Source organism: Heterodontus francisci, chromosome 17, assembly GCF_036365525.1.
Source record: "Heterodontus francisci isolate sHetFra1 chromosome 17, sHetFra1.hap1, whole genome shotgun sequence".
Lineage (NCBI taxonomy): Eukaryota > Metazoa > Chordata > Chondrichthyes > Heterodontiformes > Heterodontidae > Heterodontus > Heterodontus francisci.
In genome coordinates this window covers 39,336,837-39,358,117 of record NC_090387.1, presented here as the reverse complement: position 1 = coordinate 39,358,117, position 21,281 = coordinate 39,336,837, and the positions used below count along the sequence as shown (strand labels likewise).

At 40.9% G+C, this 21,281-nt stretch overlaps 1 protein-coding gene across 2 annotated transcripts in view; it reads right to left on the bottom strand.

The window, feature by feature from the left end:
* The window catches only part of ap1g1 (adaptor related protein complex 1 subunit gamma 1), a 153,116-nt gene that overhangs the window by 85,678 nt on the left and 46,157 nt on the right, over positions 1–21,281 (bottom strand). For both annotated transcript variants that reach the window (XM_068049304.1, XM_068049303.1), the window contains exons 5-7: positions 13,809–13,905; positions 12,280–12,356; positions 8,335–8,430 (exon numbers count right to left, since the gene is read on the bottom strand). In XM_068049304.1, the coding sequence (XP_067905405.1) occupies positions 8,335–8,430; positions 12,280–12,356; positions 13,809–13,905 (270 nt within the window). The remainder of the gene's footprint in view (positions 1–8,334; positions 8,431–12,279; positions 12,357–13,808; positions 13,906–21,281) is intronic.

Here is a 21,281-nt window from a genome sequence, read left to right as displayed (position 1 = left end):
GACTGGATGGTCAAATGGGCAGAAAAGTGGCAGATGGAATTTAACGCTGAAAAGTGAGGTGATACACTTTGGAAGGAGTAATGTGACACGGAAGCATTCAATGAATGGCCTGACACTGGGAAGTTCCGAGGAACAAAGGGACCTTGGCGTGTTTGTCCATAGATTTCTGAAGGCAGAAGGGCAGGTTAATAGGGTGGTGAAAAAGGCATATGGGCCACCTGCCTTTATCAATCGAGGCATAGATTACAAAGGCAGGGAGGTCATGTTGGAGTTGTATAGAACTTTGGTAAGGCCACAGCTGGAGTACTGTGTGCAATTCTGGTCATCACATTATAGGAAGGAATTGATTGCATTGGAGGGGGTGCAGAGGCGATTCACCAGGATGTTGCCTGGGATGGAACATTTAAGCTATGAAGAGAGGTTGGATAGGCTTGGGTTGTTTTCGCTGGAGCAGTGAAGACTGAGGGGTGACCTGATCGAGGTGTACAAGATTATGATGGGCATGGACAGGGAGCAGCTGTTCCCCTTAGTTGAAGGGTCAGTTACGAGGGGTCACAAGTTTAAGGTGAGGGGTGGGAGGTTTAAGGGGGATTTGAGGAAGCACTTTTTTACCCAGAGGGTGGTGACGGTCTGGAATGCCCTGCCTGGGAGGGTGGTAGAGGCAGGTTGCCTCACATCCTTTAAAAAGTACCTGGATGAGCACTTGGCATGTCATAACATTCAAGGCTATGGGCCAAGTGCTGGCAAATGGGATTAGGTCGACAGGTCAGGTGTCTTTAATGCATCGGTGCAGACTCGATGGGCTGAAGGGCCTCTTCTGCACTGTATTGTTCTGTGATTCAGAGCGAAACTTCATCAATGTTGTCTCAACTATATGCTTTGCTTTTTGTTGCTAACTCACACTGGGATTAAGACATTTCTGTGAAGAGTACTCACTATTGTATATATCAACTTTTCAATTTCACACATCACTAACTTTTGTGGATTTTTTAAATTAATTCTTGGGATGTGAGCATCACTGACAAGGCCAGCATTCATTGCCCATCCTTAATTGCTTTTGAGAAGGTGGTAGTGAGTTGCTTTCTTGAACTACTGCAGTCCATGTGGGGTCAGTACATAGTGCTGAAGGGAAGGAGTTCCAAGATTTTGACTCTGACAGTGAGGGAGCGGTGACAGAGCTCCAAGTCAGGATGAGGTGTGACTTTGGGGGGGGGGGGGGGGGGGGGGGGGGGGAGGAGGGGGAGCTTGCAGGTGGTGGCATTCTTATGCACCTGCTGCCCTTGTCCTTCTAGCTGGTAGAGGTCACGGGGTTTGGAAGGTGCTATCAGAGGAGACTTGCTGAGTTACTATCTTATCGATAGTACACATTGCTACCGCTGAGCGCCAATGGTGGAAGGAGTGAATGTTTAAGGTGATAGATATGGTGCTAATCAAGTGGGATGTGTTGTCCTGGATGGTGTCAAGCTTATTGAAAGTTGTTGGAGTTGCACTCATCCAGGCAAGTGAGAGCATTGCATCACATTGCTGACTTGAACCTTGTAGTTGGTGGAAATGCTGTGGGGAGTCCTCTGACCTGCTCTTGTAGCCATAGTATATTGTGTGGCTGGTCAATGGTGACCCCAGGATGTTGATAGTGAGGGACTTAATGGTGGTTGTGCCATTGATTATCAAGGGGAGATGGTCAGATTCTCTCTTGTTGGAGATGGTCATTGCCCGGGGACTTCAGGAGTTAGAAATAGAATTTTCCAGCATAGGAGGTGGTAATTTAACACACTTCACCTGTATCAGTTGAGTTATTTACTTAAACACATTCCCTAGCCCTTAGCCTAAACCCTACATTTCTACTTCCATTTATAAGTTATCATGGATTCTGTTTCCACCACTGTTTTTAGTAGGGCATACCATGACCCAACAAGCCCATTGAAAAAATTCCCCTAATGGCTTTGTTCTTCTGGTTGCTGACTCAGTGGCAACAGTTTCCTCCCCATTTACCTCATCAAAAACCTACAGAGGAAATAGGAGGAATAGGCCATTCAGCCCATCGAGCCTGCTCTGCCATTCAAAGAGATCATTGCTGATCATCGACCTATGCCAGTTTTCCCCACTATCCCCAAATCCCTTGATTAGATTAGATATACAGCACTGAAACAGGCCCTTCGGCCCACCGAGTCTGTGCCGAACATCAGCCACCCATTTATACTAATCCTACACTAATTCCATATTCCTACCACATCCCTACCTGTCCCTATATTTCCCTACCACCTACCTATACTAGTGACAATTTATAATGGCCAATTTACCTATCAACCTGCAAGTCTTTTGGCTTGTGGGAGGAAACCGGAGCACCCGGAGAAAACCCACGCAGACACAGGGAGAACTTGCAAACTCCACACAGGCAGTACCCGGAATCGAACCCGGGTCCCTGGAGCTGTGAGGCTGCGGTGCTAACCACTGCGCCGCCCAATCTATCGATTTCTGTTTTAAACATGCACAATGATTGAGCTGTCACAGCCCTGTTGGGTAGAGAATTCCAAAGATTCACCAGCCTCTGAGATGTGGACATATCGGAGGATGTTCCGCGTATCGTACGCCGACAGAAAGACTAATGAGGAAGTGCTGGAAATGACTAAAGAGGAAATTAGTGCTCAACATCAAAGATACAATACTTCGGTCACTTCATTAGAGCAGAAGACAGACAGAGACAATAATTGGAAGGAAAGATCGATGGAAAACGTAGGAGGAAGGGGAAACAGAGAAGAAAATGGATGACAGATATAATGGATGCAGCTGACCTATGCAGAACATGTAAGGACGGCCACAAGTGCAAATTCATGACAGTCAACCTTCTGGGAAGAAGATGACACCAACGAACGAAGTAAAGAAATTCTTCCTCATCTCAGTCTTAAATAGCCTGCCCATTATTCTGAGACATAGTTTTGAGCACCTCTATAAGGTCTCAATTTTTTTCCCATTCAAGTGAAAGGAACCCCAGTTACTCTCATCTATTGTTAAAACTTCTCATCCATGGCATCGCAAAAAATCTCTTCTGTACCCTTTTCATGTCTTTGACATACTTCTTAAAGTAGGGGACTCAAAACTGGCCATAGTATTCTAACTGCAACTGAACCAAAAATTTCATTACATTACATCTTTACATCTTTGTTTCTGTACCCTGTCCCCAATTATAAAACAAAATGCCATTTTTTTTTTTTGGAATATAACAGCTGTATCAATTTGTCTGCCTCTTTTAAAGATTTGTGAGTCTAAACTCTACTTTTCACCTTCAGGTTTTACCATTCAAATGTATATTTCCTCTCTTTATTCTTGCCCCATATTGCAATTAAATTTCATTTTACATCTCCCAGCCCTACTAATTATCTTCGAGGTGTGCCTGTATTTGCTATTTATATATTAACATAAGCTGGGGATGTGTATAAGCATCCCCAGCTTATAAACACTACTGAGTCAGCGGCGCTTGAGATGGCTTGGCCATGTGAGCCGCATGGAAGATGGCAGGATCCCCAAAGACACATTGTACAGCGAGCTCGCCACTGGTATCAGACCCACTGGCCGTCCATGTCTCCGCTTTAAAGATGTCTGCAAACGCGACATGAAGTCCTGTGACATTGAACACAAGTCGTGGGAGTCAGTTGCCAGCGATCGCCAGAGCTGGCGGGCAGCCATAAAGGCGGGGCTAAAATGTGGCAAGTCGAAGAGACTTAGCAGTTGGCAGGAAAAAAGACAGAAGCGCAAGGGGAGAGCCAACTGTGTAACAGCCCCGACAAATAAATTTTTCTGCAGCACCTGTGGAAGAGTCTGTCACTCTAGAATTGGCCTTTATAGCCACTCCAGGCGCTGCTCCACAAACCACTAACCACCTCTAGGCGCTTACTCATTGTCTCTCGAGACAAGGAGGCCAAAGAAGAAGAAATATTAACATCCTGCCAATCCAAAAAAACAAATGATTAACCACTATATTATTCTTTTGGTCAACTTGCTATCTATGGTATCCATTCAAAAGCGAGATTCTACAGGCACAGTATAGACATGCCTCCAAAGATAAAGGGTGGTACGGCCAAATCTAGAGCCCCCAGTTATCTAGAAGCATACAGGGTAAGTTAAAGCAGAAAAGGAAAGCTTATGATGGTCACAAAAACTTAGTACTTTAGAAAGCCTAGAGGAGTATAGAAAGTGCAGGGGTGACGTAAAAAAGTGAATTAGGAAAGCAAAGAGAGGACATGAAAAAATATTGGCAGATAAAAATCAAGGAAAACCCAAAGATGTTTTATCAGTACATTAAGAGCAAGAGGATAACTAAGGAAAGGGGAGGGCCTATCAGAGATGTACAAAGGAACTTTTGCGTGGATGCAGAAGATGTGGGCAGGGTTCTTAATGAGTACTTGGTCTCTGTCTTCATAAAGGAGGGGGATGATGCAGACATTGTATTGTAAATGAGGAGTGTGAAATATTAGCTACAATAAGCATAATGAGAGGAGAAGTACTGGGGGCCTGACATCCTTGAAAGTGGATAAATCACCAGGGCTGAATGGATTGCATCCCAGGTTGTTAAAGGAAGCCAGGGAGGAAATAGCAGATGCTCTGAGGATCATCTTCAAATCCTCACTAGATAAAAGGCATTTTATAAGTATATTAAGGGTAAGAGGATAACCAGGGAAAGAGTAGGGCCCATTAGGGACCAACGTGGCAATCTTTGTGTGGAACCGGAGGACATAGGTGAGCTTTTAAATGATTACTTTTCCATCGGTGTTCACTATGGAGAAGGACATTGTAGGTGTAGAGATCAGGTAGGGGGATTGTGATATACTTGAACATATTAGCATTGAATGGGAGGAAATATTAGCTATTTTAGCGGGCTTAAAAGTGGATAAATCCTCAGGCCCAGATGAGATGCATCCCAGGCTGTAATGTGAGGCAAGGGAGGAGATAGCAGGGGCTTTGACACAAATTTTCAAATCCTCTCTGGCCACAGGAGAGGTACCAGAGGACTGGAGGACAGCAATGTGGTACCATTATTCAAGAAGGGTAGCAGGGATAAACCAGGTAACTAAAGGTCGGTGAGTCTAACATCAATGGTTGGGAAAATATTGGAAAAAATTCTGAGACAGGATTAATCTCCACTTGGAGAGGCGGGGATTAATCAGGGATAGTCAGCATGGCTTTGTCAGGGGGAGATCGTGTCGAACAAACTTGATTGAATTTTTCGAGGACGTGACTAGATGTGTCGATGAGGGTAAAGCAGTAGACGTAGTAGACATGGATTTCAGTAAGGCTTTTGATAAGGGCCGCATGTGAGATTGGTTAAGAAGGTAAGAGCCCATGGGATCCAGGGCAATTTGGCAAATTGGCTCCAAAATTGGCTTAGTGGCAGGAGACAGAGGGTAATGGTCGAGGGCTGTTTTTGCGATTGGAAGCCTGTGACCAGTGGTGTATCACAGGGATCGGTGCTGGGACCCTTGCTGTTTGCAGTGTACATTAATGATTTAGACGTGAATATAGGAGGTATGATCAGTAAGTTCGCAGATGACATGAAAATTGATGGTGGTGTAAATAATGAGGAGAAAAGTCTTAGACTACAGGGAGATATAGATGGGCTGGTAAGATGGACGGAGCAGTGGCAAATGGAATTTAATCCTGAAAAGTGTGAGGTAATGCATTTTGGGAGGACTAACAAGGCAAGGGAATATACAATGGATGGTAGGACCCTAGGAAGTACAGAAGGTCCTTGGTGTACTTGTCCATAGATCACTGAAGGCAGCAGCACAGGCAGATAAGGTGGTTAGGAAGGCATATGGGATATTTGCCTTTATTAGCCGAGGCATAGAATATAAGCAGGGAGGTTACGACGGAGCTATATAAAACGCTAGATAGGCCACAGCTGAAGTACTGTGTACAGTTCTGGTCATCACACTATAGGAAAGATGTGATTGCACCGGAGAGGGTGCAGAGGAGATTCGCCAGGATGTTGCCTGGGCTGGGGCATTTCAGCTATGAAGAAAGACTGAAAAGGCTAGGGTTGTTTTCCTCGGAGCAGAGAAGGCTGAGGGGGGGGGGGGGGGGGGGGGGAGACATGATTGAGGTGTACAAGATTATGAGGGGCATTGATAGGTTAGATACGAAGAAACTTTTTCCCTTAGCAGAAGAGTCAAGAACCAGGGGGCATAGATTTAGAGCAAGGGGCAGGAGGTTTAGAGGGGATTTGAAGAAAAAAATTTTCACCCAGAGTGTGGTTGGAATCTGGAACGCACTGCTTGAAGGGTAGTGGAGGCAGGAACCCTCACAACATTTAAGAAGTATTTAGATGAGCACTTGAAACGCCATTGCATATAAGGCTATGGACCAAGTGCAGGAATATGGGATTAAAATAGTTGGGTGCTGGATGCTCGGCGCAGACACGACGGGCCGAAGGGCCTGTTTCAGTGCTGTATAACTCTATGATTGGAGGTCTGCGAATGTTGTACCATTGTTTAAAAAGGGTGTGAGGGATAGGCCAAATAATTATAGGCTGGTCAGTCTGACCTCAGTGGTGGGAAAGTTATTAGAATCAATTCTGAGAGATAGGATAAACTGCCACTTGGAAAGGCACAGATTAATCGGCATGGATTTGTTACGGGTAGGTCATGTCTTACTAAGTTAATTGAGCCCTGCACTGCCTTCCCAGCCAGCCTCCTCTTCCTCACCCTATAGATGGTCATCTATTTCTTCCTCACTAACTTGCACTATCTGCAGGGTCCTCATGCCAAAAAACTGAGCTTGAGCACAACAAATTGTCATTTTGGACAGAAAGTATCCAGGAGCTCTCACTGAGCAAGGACCATGCATCCCAAACTTCAGTTATTTTCCTGTATTAAACTGAATGCTAAGATTTTAATAAAATCAAATGCAAATTAAATTAACCCCTCAAATACACAAGCACATAAAACAAGGCTGATATTTCATTACAATAAAGAGTGATCCGTCATCAGAGATTTGTTCTTCAGGTGGGATGCTCCCTTTTCTTGTGGTTCTGTTGGGCATTAAAATCTCAGGACACTACACGAGAGGGGAACAGGAATTTCTCCTGACGTCCTTACCAACATTCTTCCCTCAAACAACTGTTATTTATCTATTTATTACTGTTTATGGATTTAAACTGGGTGCAATTTGACTGCCTCATTTGCCTACAAAATAAGTCACTCAATTTATGTAATTCGACACATTTCTGAGATATGCTAAGGTAATACATAAATGCAAATCTTAGAGTCATAGAGAGATACAGCACCAAAATAGGCGCTTGTGGAAGGAGAATTGAGGGAAGGTGGGGATGTGAGAGGGAAAAACGGGATTAATGTAGGACTAGTATAAATGGGTGGTTGATGGTCGGCTCTCTTCCTTTTTGGCATGTGATCGCCAACCCTGTGAAAAAGAACACACATTTTTGCCCTAGATGCATGTCCATTAGGAAATAGGATCAAATTTCAAAAGCTTCTTTTAGTTTGGATTCTCATCAGGAGGAAGGTATCATTGGTTATTCTGCTTGGTTTAGAAGAAAATTACAGGTTTTTAAGGGCAGTACACCAACACACTGCACCACCCACTCACCACAGCTTATTTTAAAAAGATGCAACTTTGCTGGCGAAACATTGTCAAAGTTGAATCAAAACTATTTTTTAATTCAAGGGGGGGGAAGGCAGGCCTTTAATGGCATATACTTGCAATATTAATAGACATCCAAATTCAGCACAAAGGGTGGTTAAAATAGCTATGAATTATTTCTACTTGAAATGATTTTAAAAATCCAATGTAGTGCAAGCTCTTGCTTTCACCATGCTTGCATCTATATGCATACCAAATAATTTCCTAAGCGACAACTCCTAAAATTCAAGTTACCGGTCTTAAATTCAACAGGGCCAAAAAAGACTTTAAAATGTGATGCTACATAACCGAAAAGATGTTCTTACAAAATATCATGTAATATATAAACAGTAATGATCAAAACAGCTCATACACTAAAGTCAAGACTTTGCTGGCAAAATACAGTTCCACAGTATCCAATTGTCTTGTTTCAGTGAGGTTAGGTAACTCAGCACAGATCTGAAACTTTGATGATTTATTTAGCTTAATGCAAAGATACAAAGTCCCACTGCAGTAATTTTTAGATTGCACTGTTCTTTACTGGGAGCACATTACCATTGTAAGTTAATTTTGTGAACAGCAACCTCATCATCTGGCTGAATACCATGAAAATCCTATACTGTATTGAATTATGTCACTTTCCCTAGTATTTATAAATTATGAATCTTATGAAATGTTATTAGATTCAGAACCAAGTCTAACCTGAAGGAAAGGATCGCTAATGCCAGAGACATCGTGTTCTGGTGAGTAACCAGACATGATCAGGTTTTTCAGGATTCGAACAAGCTGAGGAACAAGCTGATGAAGAAAAAAAGATACAAGTCAGAAATCATTAACTGCTTTCAGATATTGAAGCATTCAACAATTGAGTAAAACCTTTGTGAACAATGGGACATGTGAAATGAACAGCACAACATCCAGTGTTTTAAAAAAACATCAAACAGTCCAATCTGGAATTGAGATGTGTATTCGATTTTTTACATTTCCAGTTGTATGACACTAAGCAAAATCATTTTTCCCCTTTGGAATGCAATTTCTAATATTCCTAATATGTACATTTTAAAAAACACATTTTGTGCACCTCATAGATTTTTAAATGTTGTTCCCTTTAGTGACAGGCAACTTTACTAAATTAATCCTGAAAAAAATGAACACACTTCTCCAACATCATGCAGTGTGCAATTTTCATTAAATTCAGAATGTTATCTTACCTTTTCACTCTAAAACCATGTAGGATTTGTAATGAGAGATGAAGAAAATTAAATGTTTGTTAGAATACTGAGAAATATATTTGATAAAGAATCAAGTTTGACTATTAGCAGTCTATATTTTTGTTTTATTTGTGAAGGCCAAAGTAAGCAAGCAAGACTCAAACCTTCAATAAATTCACCCTTCTTCCACCCACAACTAAGACTCATGCCTTAAATATTCAAGAAACTCATAGGAATAAGTGTTTTAAATTGAGTCAGTTCAATGATAAACTAAATAGAGAAATTTAGATCAATGGTTATCAGATGCGTGTCTTGCAATTAAGAATCCTGAGGTTCTGAATCCAGATGTCAATTAGAGACATCTCTAACTCGATGAACGAAGAGAGGCATTTTGAAATAAGTATTTTTGGTTAATCTCAAACTGACATTTTTAGGATCATAATTTGGAGTATTAATCTTGATTACTAAAAGTTAAAGATAACCCTGAAGGTTCACATCAGAGGAGTGCCACTATTCCTTTTGTTCAGTCATCCAAATTTCTGTCAAATGAACAAAGGGATCAGAAGAGCTAGTGTGCAAAGTTACAACAACTTGGATTTATATAGCACCTTCAACATAGGGAAAAAAAGCTACTGATTTCAAACTTTAAAATTACAACTGAGGGGAAGATTGTTCCCAATTTCCGCTACCCTCCGAGGACAAAATACTTCCTGATTCACCAATAAGGTGTCAAGCGTGGCTCAGTTGGTACCATTCTTGCCAGTCAGGAGTTTGAGAGTTCAAGTCCCACTTGAGACTTCAGCACAAAATCTAGGTGACACTTTGGTATAGTACTGAGGGAATACTCCACAGTGGGCATGCCGTTTTTCACGTTACATTAAACCGGCACCCCATCTGCATTTTCAGATGAAAATAAAAGACCCCATAGCATTATGCAAAGAGCAGCAGGGGAAGCTCTACCTGATGACCTGCCTAATATTCATCCCTCAACATCACAAAAAAAAAATGGCGGTCATCTCATTATTTGTGGAAGCTTGCTGTACACATATTGGCCAGCACATTTCCTACATTACAAGCGTGGCTACACTTCAAAAGTACTTAATTTGCTATAAAGCACTTTAGGATGTTTTGAGATCATGAAAAGCTTTATATAAATGTAAGTTTTTTTTTCTCCTTTCTCACTGGCCTAGTTCCAATATTATTATGCCCTGTTATTATAGATTCTCTCAGCTGAGATAATAGATTTGCTGTATCTACCCTATTAAATCACTTTACTTAAATACCTTGATTAAATCAGTTCAATCTCCCAAACTGAATAAATACAAACCAAATTTATGCAAAATGCCTTCATAAAATTTAAACCTATAAGCACAGACATATAGGTATGGTAAATCTGCCCTGCACTCCCTCCAAAGCCAGTATTTTTACTGAGGTTTAGTGCTCAAAACTAAGCAGTACACCAGATGGGCTCTGACAAAGGCTCTCGACAACTGAAGCATAGTTTCCTCACTTTTGTATCCCAATCTCTTCAGATAAAAACCAACATTCCATTAGTCTTTTGTATCTGTGTACTAGCTTTTAGTGATTTAAGCATACATTTGCTTTGCTCCTCCACGGCCCTTAGTCGATTTGTTTACCCTGACCCAAAAATTAAACAACCTCACTTCCCGACATTAAACTCCTAACTGGCTAGTTTTCCCCACTTGTAATCTGTATGTCCCTTTGCAACCTATTCCCATTATGCCTAACTAGGATATACAACTCTATTCTTCCATCCACGTCATTAATGTATATGGTAAAAAGCTGAGACCCCTAGGAAACACATTAACAGCCTGCCAACCAGACTGCCCTTTATCCCTGCTGACTCCTACCTTCCAATTACCAAGTAGTCATAAGGTTACGCCAATCCCATGCATTTTTATTTCTGAAATTTAATTTTGTGCGTATCAAATGCCTTCTGGAAGTCCATATAGACAACTACTATAGGCATACCTCTAACCACCATGCCAGTGACTTCCTCAAAAAATTCAACTAGATTAGTCAGAAATGACCTACCTTTCACAAATCCAAGCTGACTCTCTGATCAGCTCATACTTGTCCAAGTATCCAGAAACACTAGCCCGGATGACTGATTCCAATAATTTCCCTACAAAAGATGTTAAACTGGCACATCTGTAGTCATCTGGCTTCTAGCTCCCTCATGAAGTGACACTGGACATTTTCTAATCCAAGGGCATGATTTCTGAGCCCTTGGGAAAATTATGACTAACCCATCTGTAATTGCTTCAGATTTCTTTTAATACCCTAAGATGGAAACATCAGGTCCTGGAGATTTGTCCCATTACAATTTAAAAATCCAATACATCATCTCCCAACCCTAAATTTTTTTTAGTTTCCCTTGTACTGCTGGTCTTTTGCCCTCTTCTTCCACTGCAAAAAATAGCTACATAGTGCTCATTTAACAACACTGGTATTTCCTTACTGTCTTTTATAATATCACCAGCATTTGACTTTAATGGTCCCACATTCCCCATTATCAATCTCAATATATTTATAAAAACATCCCAGTTGTTAACTTTGATATGCTTGTAAGTTTTTCATATACCTTTTTCTATCTTTGTATCCCTTGGTTTCTTTTTATAGATGGTCTCTCTAGTAGTATTAATCAGCAATGAAGTTAATCAGGGAAATGCGATTTATAAATATTGTTCCTAAAACATAACATTGTCCTCTTGCTAATACTATAGTGCCATTAAAAAAGTTAGACACATCCAAGAAGGAAGTAGAGGCCCAAGAAGGTGGAAAAGCCCAAAAACTAGATTTTCCTCATTAAAATTATATTCCACAGTTCCACCCATATTCTTGTCACAAATGTGTAACACTTCAAATTAGTATATGAAAAAACTGCTTTAAACGAGAAGCATAGAAGGTACTTAGATATTCAACCTTTTATGTAAAAGTTGTCTCCTCTTCAAGGGACAGTGGTTGCCACCTTGAAAGCCTACTTTTTCAACGGTTAATTAAAATGCAAGACCTGTATCATCCCAAAGCAAATGACAGAGCCAGAATGCAATTTTAGGTTATAAGGTGACAAAAGATGTGATGCCTGCAATTCTAGAGGGAATTAAAATTCAATTATTTACATCATAAACTCATGTAATTCTTTATTTCAACCAAACATATCTTGGTAACTATTATAAACAAAAATCCGATTCTGCCTACGAGGTTCAAGGGTGCAATACACTGCTTTTCACTAACCCATCCATAAATTTATAAGGAGGTTTAAGATTACAGCCCATGTGCAAGGATATATGCTTGTGCAGATAACATCACGAGACAATTACTTGTGAATAAACATTTAGTCTAATCTTCAGCCACAACTGTGTAATCATATTACACATAATTAGAATAATGAACATAAAATGTGGTCACTTACTTTCCTGAAGTGTGCCAACATGTCAGGACTTCGTTCACACATTTCTGTGAGTAGAACAACGGATGTGTGAAGGACACCTGGGATTTGGGGGTGCGGTGGGTGTGAGGAAAAGAGAAAAACATTATACCATAGAAATGCAAATTTTAAAATTTGTGCATAAACAGTTCAGGATGTACACTGGATGAAATACTAATTGTATCACTGACTAGAGATGCTCAACTTAATTTGAGTCATTTTCAGTGTTTATCAAGATTAATGAAGTGGCATTCAGAAAGAAGACTTTTGCATTTAAGGGACCAGAGTCAGCAAACACATCCAGGCCTTACACCACCCCAGTTACACAGAGTTAAGATCCCTTTATTTTACCCTGATAATCCTGCCTTTTTCTTAATCTCAGAAATAGCAGCCCTCTTCTATCCCAGTATAACATTTCCTTGATAAAGCATCATTATGGACTTCAAGGCTGATAATTTAGCACCACGTTAGGGGGCTTTTTATACTGTAGGCCCAAGATCAATTAAGAACAACCTCATTTCATATTGAGCTCTTGTGAGACTTCAGACCCATCAGTGGGATCAAACGCAAATCCAAAAATGTAAGATCAACTAAACCTTTTTAAATAATGTGCTAAGTGCCTTCAGTGATACACTGCTTGGCTGTGAAAAAACCTACTTAACTCTTCCTATAGGATATCGTGGGAGACCAACACAGTGGGACTTACTACAAGTAGTCTGTACTTAGCTATACATCTGGAAAATAACAGCAAATTTCCAGAGAAAAATTATGCTTGGATTAGAGCTATATAATAGGATAAAAAGTGTTATCTTTTGATGAAAGCAACTATTTTTAAATCCAGTTATTTAAAGAGGGATTACAGGCATAAACTTCACTAGTAAAGGACTTTTCAGAAATATGAAGATATCCATAACTTAAGATATATTTCCATCTAGAAATCACTACATTTTTAATAGCCATGCTGTCAATAGAAGCTAGCAAGTCCTGGGTGGCCTAATAATGAAGGTAGCAGCTCCATCCCAAGTAATAATGAGACCAAGAGGCAATAGTCAATTTCAACAAACTGGAGATCATAACATCTATCCCTCTGTTACTAAAGCTACTGCTCACTTTGAAGGGAATAAGGATTTGAAGAGAACAGAGAAACATCCAGTTCCATAAAAAACACACATCATTCAGTTTCTATTCCAGGCTTTTTCCTAGCTCTGGAGCACAAGGATTGCGGCTGATTGTTTATAGATGCAAAGAGTTCGATAGATTGGTAATTAAAGTTGCTGAATGCCCTGAATCATGTACAGATTTAAATTCTATTTGTAAGCTGACTGATATGGCACTCATCCTGGCAACATAAGGGTGCTATTTCATTTCAGGTTCAATGCATTAGAAAATAACTCAAATTTACTAACTCAAGTAAAATATTTCTACTTACTATTTCAGCATTACTAGAAACTTTCAAATCAAATTATAATACAGAAATATATCATGAGATCAGAGTTTACAATGGGACACATTACCATGATTTTTTTCATTCAGCAGGTTTTTAGTAGCTGGTAGGAACATTTCCATCAGCTCAGGCACTTTCCTGATTACATGTACTGCACACAATGCTGCCTGAAAAAAAGATTATACTTGAATTCAGATAGTCTCTGAGAAGATTAAAGATCAGTGTAAAAATTTTGCAAGCATTTTAAACATTAATTCGAACTAGTCCACAAACAATTTGTTGTTGAAATTTAGGTATAGAATTATATAAAACAGCATTCCAGTTATTTTAGTTATTGCAATATACTTATGAAATGTGCCCAGAAAACTTACACAGGGTAGTACACACGTTACAAAAAAAAACCAAAGTGGCTATTCTTTTGTGCAACTATTTGAGTCAATGCAGAACAATGGATTGACAATAGCATGACCTGTGCTAAATATCTCAATGTTTAGGAAGGTTATTTACTATATTTCTCTGCAGAAACTCCAAGCCAACCAATTTTCTGCTCTCCTGACAATGACTAATGCTGGGGTGCACATTTATTGACACAGACAGCATTCAAATGCCCTTCATGTTTGAACCTTATCTATGAGGGAGTGCATCACAGTCATGCCCAACGCATACCATCATCCAACATTCTTACAAACACACTCCAGCAGGAACATGAGCAGTGGGATCTCAAACTGATGTTTTCCCCTTTCTATTTCATGGACAGTAAAGCCAACCCTATACTTCCATTTTTAATCTGGAACTGCCTGTGTATGTATAGTTCAGTAACGCACAACAGAGCATTTACCTACTCAGCCATAGGAAATCCCTTTTGTTTTTATGGCGAACACAGGCAGCATTTCAGTTGCACCGACGAAATAGAACAAAAAACAAAGAAAAAAAACAATAAAATTTAGACGGTTATGGGAAAAGGGCAGGGGGATGGGACTAAAATATTTGAGTTAGTAAAGATTCCACAGGTGAATAGTCTCCTGTGCTGCAAAATGCTATGATTTCAAGTTCTGCAACCTAATGTATGCAATTTAATTTTTGTTTGTGGAGTGGGGAATAATTGAGGGAAGGAGAACAACCAACCATGCTCTCCAACACTCCACTAAAAACTATGCTACAGGAGCAATGCCAGCATTTCGTCTTTTGCCTCTCTTCACCTCCTGTGTTACCCTGGCCACATATCTTAGTTTTTCAGAAGAGGTGGCAGCTAGCTGATTGACATTACAAAGCAGGAAACAAACTATTTTCAGTAAACTCCAAGTAGTCCTGGTCAAGAAGACCGAAGGACAAACAGTGTGGAGTTCTGCACGTGAAGGATGATTGTTCAAAAAATAAAACCAATACCACTAAATATTTGAATCAAAACATTCCTCAACCAATCTTACACTATTTTGACCTGTGAAAATCAAGATAATATAGGAAACTGGTGCATAACATAGCAAGGAAAGGCCCAAAATTTCACGTCTTTCTTGATATTCCAATTTCTTCATACCATGCAGCATTCTAGTGAATCAACATTGTATACTCTCCAAAGCCTCAATATCAATCCCATAGCATAGAGTCCAATACAATACACAATGCTCCAACAACTGAGGTCCTGAGGTTTTATATATGTTTATTACCTATCTCTACTTCTATATTCTATACCTCATGATAAAAGTTACTTTTTTTTGTAGCCTTATCAATCTCAAGTGCTACCTCTAATGTCCAGTGAAGTTATACCCCGAAATCCCTCCGCTCTTCCACAGCACCGTCTACCTTCCATTGAGAATTACTGCTTTTCTTTAAAAAAAGTAAAATGTATCACCTTACATTTAACAGATATTAAATTCCATCTGCTACTTATTAGTGCATTCTCCCATCTTAAAACAGTAACCATTTGCAGTTAGCTTTGGTCTTTTAAAAATTAACTATACCTCCTATTTTGGTACCCTCTGAAAATGCCAAACCAATCTCTCTTGCCAGACATCCAAATCATTGATATTCAAAGTGAACACAAGTGATCCTAGAACACCACTACCCATTTGCAACCACTAAGAAACTGACCTCAACTCTTTTGTTTTTCCTATCGAACCAATCTCCGCCTAATCTTCATTGATCAACCTTCCGGTACCGTCTCAAATGTTTTCTTGAAGTCCAGACACTACATCCTTTGCATTTCCCCTATCGACCATATGTGCCACCTCCTTAAAAGAATTCTACGAGGCTGATCAATTACAATAATCCCTTTTGAAATCAATGCTGGTTACTTCTAACAATTTTTATTTCAATATAAGGCATCATTATAATCCTCGTAATTTTAAAATTTCCCCTCACCATAGATGTTGAACTAACTCACCTGTAGTTACTTAGATTAGCTCAGTCACCCTTTTTAACAAATGGGATCGACATTGACCACTCAAGCTCTCTGGCACATAATGGAATATGATTTCTTCCTTCAGGATCCTGGGATGAATCAAATCATGTCCTAGCACTTGATCCTATTTATTTTTTAATATTCGTTCATGGGATGCAGGCATCACTGGCAAAGCCAGCATGTGTTGTCCATCCCTAATTTCCCTTGAGGAGGTAGTGGTGACCAGCTTCTTGAACCACTGCAGCCCATCTGATGCAGGTACATCAACAGTGCTGTTAGGAAGGGAGTCCCAGGATTTTGTCCAGCGAGAGTGAAGAAATGGCAATATAATTCTAGGTCAGGATGGTATGAGACTTGGAGGGGAACTTGCAGATGATGGTGTTCCCATGCGGCTGCTGCCCTTGTTCTATTAGGTGGAAAAGGTTGCAGGTTTGCAAGGTGCTGTCGAAGGACCATAGGGAGTTGCTGCAATGCATCTTGTATATGGTACACACTGCTGCCACTGTGCGTTGGTGGTGGAGAGAGTGAATGTTTAAAGTGGTGGAAGGGGTGCCAATCAAGTGGGCAGCTTTGTCCTGGATGGTAATTGTGCTTCCTGAGTGCTGTTGGAATCGCACTCATCCAGCAAATGAAGAGTATTCTAACACACTCCTGACTTGTGCCCTTAGATGGACAGGCTTTGGGAAGTGAGGTGAGTTACTCGCCACAGGATTCCTAGCCTCTGACCTGCTCTTGTAGCCAGTGTTTATGTGGCTGGTCCTGTTGAGTTTCTGGTCAATGGCAACTTCTGATGTTGATAGTGGGAGACTCAGTGATGGTAATGTCAGGGGAGATGGTTAGATTCTTTCTTGCTGGAAATAGTCATTGCCTGACACTTGTGCAGTACAAATGTTACTTCCCACTTATCAGCCCAAGCCTGAATGTTGTCCAGGTCTTGCTGTATATGGACACAGACTGCTTCAGTATCTGAGGAGTTGCAAATGTATAATGTTCAATACCAATCAGCAAACATCCCCACTTCTGACGTTATGACGGAGGGAAGGTCATTGATGAAGCAGCTGAAGACGGTTGGGCCTAGGATACTACCCTGAGGAACTCCTGCAGCAATGCCCTGGGGCTGAGAAGATTGGCCTCCAACAACCACAACCATCTTTCTTTGTACTAAGTATGACTCAGAGTAGTGGAAAATATCCCACACCCGCACCCCCTCTCCCCAACCACCAATTCCCACTGATATCAATTTTGCTAGGGCTCCTTGATGCCACATTCAGTCAAATGATGCCCTGATGTCAAGCGTAATTACTCACCTCACCTCTTGAATTCAGCTCTTTTGTCCATGTTTGGACAAAGGCTGTATTGAGGTCAAGAGCCGAGTGACCCTGACGGAACCTAAACTGAGCATTGGTGAGCAGGTTATTGCTGTTTAAGTGATGCTTGCTGATAACAGAGAGTAGACTATTGGAACAGAAATTGTCCGGTTTGGACTTTTGTGGACAAGACATACCTGGGCAGTATTCCACACAGTCAGGTAGATGCCAGTGTTGTAGCTGTGCTGGAACAGCTTGGTGAGGGGCATGGCTAGTTCTGCAGCACAAGTCTTCAGTACTACATTCGGGATGTTGTCAGGACCCATAACCTTTGCAGTATCCAATGCCTTCAGCCATTTCTTGATATCACGTGGAATGAATCGGATTGGCTGAAGACTGGCATCTGTGATGCTGGGACCTCAGGAGGAGGCCGAGTTGGATCTTCTACTCAGCACTTCTGGCTGAAGATGGCCCCAAATGCTAATCCATTAGCCTAGCTTGTTTGTTTTTCCCCATCTTCACACTCTTTCCCTTAGAGAACAGTGTGGAGTATTGGAAGGATTCGCAGGCTAACTAATAACCCGATAGGCTGCGTCATGATAGCTCCTTCAGTGGCCTTTAAATCCTCGAGTGGGACTTGAACCCAGAACCCCTATTAGCCTAACTAATCTAAAATAACTCACCTTGATCTCAACCATTTCAGGATTCAACTTCTTTCATACCCTTTTCTTTAGTAAAGGCCCATATCAAGTCCTTATTAAATAGCTCCCTTTGACTTTCACTGAAGATCTTCACACCTACACGGAGAACGGCTAACGAAGCATGCACTGCATTCTGACAAAGATTGGAACAAATCTCTCCTGAATTGCATACATCACTGCTCAGTACTGTCTGTCCAGAACTTTGCTGAGGAACAAAATTAATAGCAAGTCAATATGAGCACAACGCAAAGCATATGAATTATCTAACTTATTTGGATCCATGTACCCTGAAGATGGACATCCCATTCCTTAGGTGGAGCAGAGACCACTATAAATATTAAACTAAATAAGCATCTACTCAATTTCAATTTATAGATCATTTTGCAAAGCAATGATATTACATTGGTTTACCACGTTAACTGAGGCTATTGTACCATCCAATGCACATCTCTGACAGCACCTGATCAACGCTTCACTTGCACAAAACTCACATACAGCATCCTAGAGCAAGCTGATTTATCCGATCTCTTGACAAGATGATAGATCCCACACAACGGATGTAGTTATAGCCCACAACACTAAATCAGTATCACACCAGCAGATGCAAAAGACTAATCCATGCAGTTAGCTACAGTGCCGCATAACGTTTGGACTACTGGGTACATTCCAACAAGGGTGAAAGGTAAGGGAACCAAGGGCTCCTTAGATGATGAGGGAGAGAGAGATCACGACGAAATAAAAAAAGAGGATGTATGATGCACGTCAGGTGAGAACCAGGCCATATCCAATAAGTTGAAAGGGGAGGTGAAAAGGAAAATAAGACTGGCAAAGAGACTACAAGAATCTAATGGCAGTCAACTTGAAAGGGAACCCAAAAATCTTTCACTGGCATGTAAATAGTAAGCAGATAGTAAGAGGTAGAGTGTGGCCTATTAGGGACAAAAAGGTTAATATATGCTTGGAGGTTCAGGGCAAGACAAATGTACTTAGTGAGTACTTTGCATCAGTGTTCACTAAGGAAGTGGAATCTGACAAAACATCAGTAAAAGCAGAGAGTGTAGAGGCAGTGGATAGGGTAAAAACTGAAAGGGAGAGGTACTAAAATGGCTGGCTATGCTTGGGGTAGACAAATCACCTGGTCTGGATGGCTTGCAACCGAGGTTGCTAAAGGAGGTGCGGGTGGAGATAACGGACGGGCTAATCTTCCAATCTTCCCTGGATACGGGGGTGGTGCCAAAGGATTGGAGTGTGGCAAATGTGACACCCTTATTCAAGAACGGGCGTAAGGACAGTCCGAGCAACTACGGGCCAGTTAGTTTAACGTCATGGTGGGTAAGGTTTTAGAAACAACAATCAGGGGGAAAAAAGTCAGACACTTAGAGAGGTTTGAGTCAATTAAAGGATAGCCAACACAGATTTGTAAAAGGCAGATCATGCTTGACCAATCGAATTGAATTTTTGATGACGTAACAGAGCAGGTGGATATTCTTTATATGGATTTTAACAAAACATTTGATAAGGTACCACAAAAAATGTTGGTTAACAAAATTGACAAATTTGCTAGATTTCTTTGAGGATATGACAAGCAGAGTTGATAAAGTGGAACTGGTAGATGCAGGGTATTTAGATTTCCAGAAGGCATTCAATAAGGTGCCACATAAAAGATTATTGCACAAGATAGGAGCTCATGGTATTGGGGATAATGTATCAGCATGGACTGAGGATTGATTAACTCACAGGAGAGAGAGTTGGGATTAATGGGTCTTTTTCAGGTTGGAAGACGTAACTAGTGGAGTGTCACAAAGATCAGTCCTAAGGCCTCAATTATTTACTATCTATATTAACGACTTGGAGGAAGGGGCAGTGTAATATAGCCAAATTTGCTGACTATATAAAAATAGGTGGGAAAGCATGTGTCATGAGGACATAAGGAATTTGCAAGGGGATATAGATAGGTTGAATGAATGAGTGGGCAAAAACCTGGCAGATGGAGTTTAATGTAGGAAAGTGTGAGGTCATCCACTTTGGTAGGAAGAATCAAAAGGCAGACTATTTAAATGGAGAGAGACTTCAAAAAAGTGCAGCACATAGGGTGTTCTTGTGCATTAAACACAAAAAGTTAACATGCAGGTGCAGCAAGTAATTAAGGCGGCAAATGAAATATTGGCCTTTATTGCTAGGGGGTTGGAGATTAAAAATAGGGAAGTCTTGTTACAACTGTACAGGGTGTTGGCGAGGCCACACCTGGAGTACTGTGTATAGTTTTGATCCCGTATTTAAGAAAGGATATACTGACATCGGAGGCAGCTCAAAAGAGATTCATTAGGCTGATTCCTGGGATGAAGGGGTTGAACAGCTAAACAGGTTAGGCCTTTATTCATTAGAGTTTAGAAGAATGAGGGGTGATCTTATTGAAACATACAAGATTCTTGACAGGGTAGATGTTGCGAAGATGTTCCCACTAGTGGGGGAATCTCAAACTAGGGGACATAGCTACAGGATAAGGGGACACTCATTTAAAACTGAGATGCGAAGGAATTTCTTCTCTCAGAGGGTAGTGAATGTCTGGAATTCTCTACCCCAGAGAGTTGTGGAGGCTAGATCACTGCCAGTATTTAAAAAGGAGGGAGATAGATTTTTGAAATATTAGGGAGTGAGGGCTATGAGGAGCTGGCACAAAAGAGGAATTGAGGTCTGGGGCAGGTCAAGCATGATCTTACTGAATGGCGAGGTAGGCTTGAGGGGCTGAATGGCCTACTCCTGCTCTTATGGAATAGGAGGGTCCATGTCTAATTCGATAGAAAAATTGGCAGAAGAATAGAAAACAGCAAACCGTAGTAAATGTTGTTTTCCCAGACTGCAGGATGGTAGACAGTGGTGGAACCACTATTTTTTTGCTATATATAAATGACTCGGATCTTGGAACACAGAATACAATCTCAAAATTTGTTGATGTCAGCAAACTTGGAGTTGTGGCAAACTGATGATATGAACCGCCTGCAACATAGATAGGCTAGCGAATGGGCAGAAAGGTGGCAGATGGAGTTTAATACAGACAAGTGTGAGGTGATGCATTTTGGCAGAAGGAATAGGAAGAGGCAATGTAGACTTAATGGCACAGTTCTAAGGTGTGTGCA